Source organism: Procambarus clarkii, chromosome 2, assembly GCF_040958095.1.
Source record: "Procambarus clarkii isolate CNS0578487 chromosome 2, FALCON_Pclarkii_2.0, whole genome shotgun sequence".
Lineage (NCBI taxonomy): Eukaryota > Metazoa > Arthropoda > Malacostraca > Decapoda > Cambaridae > Procambarus > Procambarus clarkii.
The window spans coordinates 27406378-27414476 of record NC_091151.1 but is presented as its reverse complement, the minus strand read 5'-3'; the positions used below and the strand labels follow the sequence as shown (position 1 = coordinate 27414476).

Genomic DNA, 8099 nt, shown 5'->3' with positions numbered 1-8099 from the left:
GCCAGGCAGTAAGTCCACAAATTCCTTTGGAGACTTCAGGCTGAAGGCGCAAGGAACATAAGGAGTCAGCAGGCCGTTGAGTCGCTTCGCCAGTCTGTACGTGGGTGTGGGTATCTGGCTAATGATTGGCCGAAGTGGGTTTCCAGGCTTGTGCGTCTTGACATGGTTCTCCAATGGTTTCATCGAAGACATCATAAGAAGGAAAGTGAAAAGCCATGCAACCTCTGAAGAGACAACTAACACAACACCTATACCCCCTATTAGACTATTTTACAGGAACTTCTTTTCCACAGCTCATAAAACGGAGGAAAGGGTCCTGAAAGATATTGTTAATAGAAACGTTATCCCTACAGACAAAAATCAGAGGATACAACTGACGATTTACTATAAAACCAGAAAAACGGCCAGCCTACTCATGAGAAACTCTCCAGACACAAAACAGAACGCTTTAAAAGAGACTAACGTCGTCTATGCCTTCAAATGCCCACTTGGGGACTGTAAGCTCCAAAAAACCCAGTATATAGGCAAGACAACAACATCTCTTTCTAGGCGTTTAACGATGCATAAGCAACAGGGCTCCATTAACGAACATATAATTTCTTCCCATAACCAAACCATCGCCAGAGAAATCCTAGTAAACAACACAGAAATCATCGATAGATACAGCGATAGCAGGCGGCTTGACGTTTGCGAGGCACTACACATCAAGAAGTCAACACCACCAATCAACAGCCAATTATTGCACAACTATATTCTACCCACCTCAAGACTCCGCTCCAATATAGAAGCATCAAGAAATATGGACCAATAGGCTTTCTACAAACACTTCTATTCAATACCCATTGTTTCTGTTCTGTCTTGTGTTGATACTTTTAATACCCTATTAATATCCCCTCCTGTTCTGTCTTGTGTTAATGCCACATCACCCTTCCCACCTCACTCAAATGTAGATATAATATCAGAGAGACATAAGTTCTAATCAGTTGTGTATTTGTGAAGTCTTTGAAAATGTAATAAGTTTTACGAAACGCGCCCGTGTCGCGTCAGACTAGAAATAAAAATGAATTTTGGAGAAGTGATTTTTGATTTACCTCCAACAGTGAAGCGTAATGTACGAAAGATTGAGAAAATTCGTGTTAGAATTATTAATCTTACTTTTTCGGTCATATTTAATAATATATGTCTACAGGAAAGACTGCTACCAAAATATACTAATATATATATATATATATATATATATATATATATATATGTCGTACCTAGTAGAACACACTTCTCGGCCTACTATGCAAGGCCCGATTTGCCTTCTATAGTAGGTTTTCTGTTTTTTTGGTTTTCATTATAAACCAAAAAAACGGCCAATATACTCATGAAAAACTCTCTAGATACCAAGCAGAACGCCTTAAAAGAGACCATCGTTGTCTATGCCTTTAAATGCCCACTTGGGGACTGTAAGCCCCAAAGAACTCAGTATATAGGCAAGACAACAACATCTCTTTCCAGCCGATTAACAATGCATAAGCAACAGGGCTCCGTCAAGGAACATATAATCTCTTCTCACAACCACACCATCATCAGAGAAATCTTAACAAACAACACAGAAATCATCGATAGGTACAGTGATAGCAGGCGGCTCGACATCAGTGAGGCACTATATATCAAAAAGTCAACACCAGCAATCAACAGATCGACACAAATATGAACAAGCTTGAATGGTCCCCAAACATATATACGACTGTAAACTCCACACCCTAGAAGTGACTCGAACCCAGACCATAGGAACACATTACAACTGGTGTACATGGTACCTTATCTGCTTGTCCATCAGTGACCGTACAAAAAGACGATGTAGCCGAGGCTAATTCTCCATCGCCCGACGGCACTTTGATGGTAATCTTGGGCATAGTTATTTCATCAAATCACCTCATTTTTTGGGGCCACTATCTCACCATGGTTGTTGTGTCAGTAAGGCGAGCAGGTCTTACTGACACAAGAGTGGAGACACTCTCTAGAGTGGAGTACTGCTGCACAATGACAACCCCTTTCAAATCTGGAGAAATTGCTGACCTGGAGAGCGTGCAGAGATCCTTTACTGCTAGAATCCACTCAGCAAAACATCTAAACTATTGGGACCGACTAAAGAGCCTAAATCTGTACTCCCTTGAGCGCAGACGGGATAGATACATAATAATTTACACGTGGAAAATATTAGAGGGGCTGGTCCCAAACCTGCACACAGAAATAACATCACATGAGACCAGAAGACATGGCAGGATGTGCAGAATACCCTCGTTGAAAAGCAAAGGTGCAACAGGTACTCTGAGAGAGAACTATCAACATCAGAGGCCCGAGACTGTTCAACACGCTTCCGCTACACATAAGGGGCATAACTGGCAAACCCCTCACAGTGTTCAAGAGAGAACTGGATAAGCACCTTCAAAGGATACCTGACCAACCAGGCTGTGACTCATATGTCAGGCTGCGAGCAGCCGCGTCCAACAGCCTGGTTGATCAGTCCAGCAACCAGGAGGCCGGGTCGACGACCGGGCCGTGGGGACGCTAAGCCCCAGAAACACCTCACGGTAAGGCCACTATCTCACCATGGCTCTTGTGTCACTAAGGCGAGTCTCTCTCTCTCTCTCTCTCTCTCTCTCTCTCTCTCTCTCTCTCTCTCTCTCTCTCTCTCTCTCTCTCTCTCTCTCTCTCTCTCTCTCTCTCTCTCTCTCTCTCTCTCTCTCTCTCTCTCTGTCTCTGTCTCTCTTTGTCTCTCACCATGGCTCTTGGGTCGACTTGGACGACGAAAAAAGCTTGATAAACTCACCAATGCTGTCATGGGTTCAGTAATTGAATGGTACAGTAAATATGGCTTGAACTGATTGATGCCTGACAGGAATGCTAGTTGGGAAAGGAAAATAGTTTCAGTAAGAACACATTGAAGTACTTGAGTGCATTCTACCTGATAATGACCTTTGTCAAACATATATATTAGCCCCCCCCACCCTCCCCTCCCGCCCTCACACGCCAAGTTGGCTCTGGGTCCAATCAAAGTTGAGTATAATGTCCACTCACACCACTGAAAGGTTAAACATTCCGGATGCATTTCGAATTGATTTGGAGGTACTCAGACCCTGCCTTTAATTCTTGTTGAACCAATTGGTTGCTAATAATACATAATTCAGATAAACGTAATTTAAATCATTAATATACAGATAAATTAAGAAAATTAAAATTGCATTAATATACTTATATATCCAAAATACAATATGCAAGTTATTTCATTTCTTTTCTTTATTATGCACCCCATACCCATCCCGGGTCCGGTGGTGGAAAGGGTAACAAAGACACATTATTGGTTCAGGAACTGAACCCCATAGTTCGTCTAGCTAAGAAAGTGACAATCTCTGTTACACAATTACACAATCGCTAATATTACACAATTACACGTTACACATAAAAACTCATAAACCATATAATCCGGCAAGGCCGATTATTAGTTCAGTTGGTTCTGCGGCTTATAAACTCTCTAAGTGGTTAGTCAAAGTTTTGTCCCCTATAGTTGGTACTATTTCCAACTCACACTTGACAAACAATGTGGACTTAGTTAATAAGCTATCCACACTGAATTTAAATTTTGATTTTAAACTAATAAGTATCGATGTGACCTCTTTATTCACTAAAGTACCTGTTGATGATCTATTAGAATTTTTACGTGAGGAACTGCCTAAATATAATTTGAGCTTGCACACCAATAAAGTATTGGAACTTATTAAATTGTGTATAAAAGACAATTATTCTAGTTTTAATGGAAAATTTTTCAAACAAACATTTGGTATGGCGATGGGCAATCCCCTTTCCCCAGTTTTAATCAATTTGCATATGGAATTCTTCGAAACAAAAATCTAATCCAGGATTATCCCTGCTAATGTAGTTTGGTTTAGGTATGTTGATGATATTTTGTGCTTATGGCCGTGCGACAAAGACCAGATAGTTTTTCTTAATGAACTCAATTCCTTGGTACCTTCAATAAAATTCACTTGTGAGACTGAGGAGAATGGTACTCTTCCGTTTTTGGACATTATGATTAATAGAGTCACTAGAAAGTTCAAATTTAATGTGTATAGGAAACCTACCAACGTGGGGTCGTATGTTCATTTTTATTCGAATCATCATAGTAAAGTTAAACATGCAGTATTTTCAGGAATGTTTCTACGAGCTTTAAGGGTATGCAGCCATGAGTTTTTTGATGAAGAGATTGCTATAGTACATGAAATTGGGAAGAGTTTACAATATCCTAAGAGGTTTTTGGATTTCTCGTTTGAAAAAGCCAGGAGTACGTTTTATAATCATGTCCCCAAGGGGAAATCAGAAATTATTAACTCATTGGTGGTACCTTATGCGAGTGGACTTGAAAAATTATCTCCGATTTTTAAGAAACTTAATATAAATCTGGTGTTCACTAATAGTACGATCAAATCCAATTTAATAAAAAAATCCCCTATACAGCAGGTTGCGTGTATTCAGTTCCCTGCAATGATTGTGATTTTGTGTACCTTGGACAAACAGGAAAGTCCTTACAATTGCGGTTGTCACAACATGCTTATAGTATTAGAACTGCCCAAATGTCTAATGCCTTGTATTTGCACACGAGTTTATGCGATCAGTATATTAACTGGAATGGGGCGAAAAGCATTACCAATTGTGATTTCGTGGAACGGAATTTGAACTCTGCTCTAATCAGTCAGTGTCCAAATCTTCTTAATGTTAGTACTGGAATGTACAAACTTGATCCATTTTTAAGTTATAATATTGCACAACAGTTTAAGAAAAAACTCTGATAGAGAGGCTTACAATGTCTCATTACAATTTTATATTCATATATTGTGTGTTCATGAAGCTTTTCTTTAATCTTTCATCCTTATTCTCTGACCGCTTAATCCACTTTGACCTTTCCAAGCTAAGCTATACCTGTTTCTGGTTAATTCTTTCCCTAGAGAGGGGTTGGTCAGGTTCCATCCTCCCCCTTCTCCCTTCTCCTCTAGTCTTGTGTTGAGAAAGGCCTTAACAGGCCGAAACGTTCACTTTCTTTCATATTTCTCTATGGATTTTCCGCGCACACACATATATATATATATATATATATATATATATATATATATATATATATATATATATATATATATATATATATATATATATATATATATATATATTTAAGAAATAATATATAGAAGGGAGTACCACCTCTAGCTGGAAGAAGGGGGACCCATAGCCTCGGAGGAAACCACGCATAACGCATTAGAGGGAATTATATATATATATATATATATATATATATATATATATATATATATATATATATATATATATATATATATATACATTTGCACAAATACATATACATATCAATATTCTTGTTTGTGAAGGAGACCAATTTTCCCACACAAGTCTAGCACCACGCTGTGCTCCTGATGTGAGATTTTATTGGTTATCGGGATGTTGATTTGAATGTTTACCTTCGACAAACAAATAAATACACTGCGCTGGCATGAGCAAGACGCCAAGGTCCAGGTAGTCCAGGTGGAGTTGAAAGGCCAGGATGGTCTTTCCCTGCACCAGCAATACCAGACCTTCCCACTTAGGTCGTTCGCTCTGCAACTTGCTTGCAAGCAAATCTAGCAGGTAGCTGATGGGACCTCACACCGAATTTTGTATTCATTGTTTGAGGTTCTGGGCAGGATCCCGAGCCAACTCCTGTTAATGACAATGTCAAGTAGCAAGGTATGAAATATGGGGCAGTGCTGCAGAATGAGGAATATCGTCAAAGGCACATGCATAAAAATAAATTTATTAAGTAACTTATTTACTAATACACAGTGACCCACGTTTGTTACATTACTCAATAGTGTCGCCTCATCCTCTGTTAAAACACCTCCCAGCAGGAATCCGTTCCCACCAATCTGACAGGTGTGAAAGAGACCACAGTCTCGAGCTACTGGACAGGTCATGAACAAAACTGAACTAACTGAACACTTCGTGAACACTCTTGGCAATTATTGCACTCGCCACTGGCCGTATCAGAACACGTCAACAACAACAAATTTACGCACACGTAAATAAATACAAACAAGCACTGTCACCAAGACAGTCACAACAACAACAAGTAATTACTTTACTTTAAAACTGTCACCAAGACATTAAATCACAATTAATTAATAAACACTCAATTAATTTATGTTAAATCAGACAGTCAACAATCAACCAATTAATTGACCACTTTAAATTATCACACTCTGTCACTCAGACAATCATCAATCAAAGATAATTAATTAACAAACTGACGTTATAACCCAGCTGTCACTCAGACAGTTATCAATCAGTTAGTTTATGTTACTTCACACAGTCACGCAGACATTTAATAATCAGTTACATTACGTTAATTCATACTGTCACACAGACAGTTAACAATCAATTAGTTTACGTTAAATCACATTGTCACACAGACAGTTAACAAGCAATTAATATCATGACTTCAAAAATTATAATAATTAACAACACTAATTGCTGCTTATCAGACGTAACAATAACAAGGTGTCACGTGACGCCACAACACACAATGGTAATCACACAATAATAATATGATATAAATTTGTCACAAAGACAACCAATAATTACACCACTTACGTGTCACAAGGACATCCGTAATAATCAACCACTCCCAATACTTCCTTTAACAAATGGTAAAGAATCCTATATCTCAAATGTGTAATATAATATTATTGTTCACTCACAAAATACGTCGTCGGTCTCTGACTAGTAACACGGCACTTGAAAGGTTAAAGACTTGTCCCTCCTCAGTGAGTATGACAGCTTAACACTTCCACAATCTCATTGGATTCCCACACAGAGAAAGGTCGTTGCGAGATGTACTCTGATGATACCGAGATTGGGTGATTACTGATCACCAAAATTAATATGTGCACAGTAGGCATCCTTCAGTCTTGGGAGCGCTCTGGTTGTCAATCCCGGTGCAGCGTCTGGTGTGACTGTTTGTTGTTGTTTAAGATTTAGCTACTCAGAACGAAGTGTCCATGTAGCACAGGCTATGGTGAGCCCGTAATGGTGTGACTGATGAGGTCAGTCCGAGAATGACAATTCATCCCAAACTGAGTACAGGCGAAGTCTGATTCTGGTCTATCTTACTGGCTATCGGCTTTCCTTCTCTGTCTCTTTACCTCCGATTTCTTGGCAAGTGACTCCTCGAACTTGGAGAGTCTTTTCTGTACAGACTGCCTCCAGGCTGATCGGTCTGCGGCCAGTGTTTCCCACGTAGCAAAATCGACGTCCATGGCTTTCAGGTCCCTCTTGCATACGTCTTTGTACCGTAGCAGGGGTTTACTTGTTGGACGCTTTCCCTGCGTGAGCTCTCGATACGGGAAATCCTTGTGGATCCTGCCGTCACCCATTCGTACCACGTGCCCGAGCCAGTACATTCGTTTCTGCTTCAGCATTGTGTACATGGTGGTGATTCTTGCTTTCCCCAGGACGCTGTTGTTTGTCACCTTGTCCTGCCAGATGATATCCAATATGTGTCGGAGGCAGCGCATGTGGTAGGCGTTCAGCTATCTTTCCTGATGGGTGCAGAGTGTCCAAGACTCACTGCCATATAGGAGAGTGCTCAAGACTCAGGCTCTGTAAACCTGGATCTTTGTACACTCAGTCAGCTTATTGTTGGCCCACACTCTCTTTGTCAGTCTGGAAATGACTGTAGATGCCTTACTAATGCGTTTGTTTAGCTCCGTGTCGAGGGAGAGGGAGTCAGAGATTGTGGAGCCCAGGTACACAAAATCGTGAACGACTTCCAGTTTGTAATAGGAGATGCCGATTACAGGTGGGGAGTCCACTCATTGTTCCATAACCTGTGATTTCTTCATTCTGATAGTGAGTCGGAAAGCCTGACAAGGCTTGCTGAAGTGGGTCATGAGCCGTTAGAAGTCTTCAGATGAGTGGGCAGTGTTGCTGCGTCGTCAGCAAAAAGGAAGTCGTGCAGACACCTTAGCCGAACCTTTGTCTTTGCTCTCAGTCTGGCGAGGTCGGAAAGC

General features: G+C 40.3%; 1 protein-coding gene across 1 annotated transcript; it reads right to left on the bottom strand.

Moving 5' to 3' along the window:
* Positions 1-7196: 7196 nt before the first annotated feature.
* Positions 7197-7604, bottom strand: LOC138366095 (uncharacterized). The gene has a single exon (XM_069326832.1). It carries the CDS (start codon positions 7602-7604, stop codon positions 7197-7199), a length of 408 nt encoding a protein of 135 aa, XP_069182933.1.
* Positions 7605-8099: the final 495 nt, after the last annotated feature.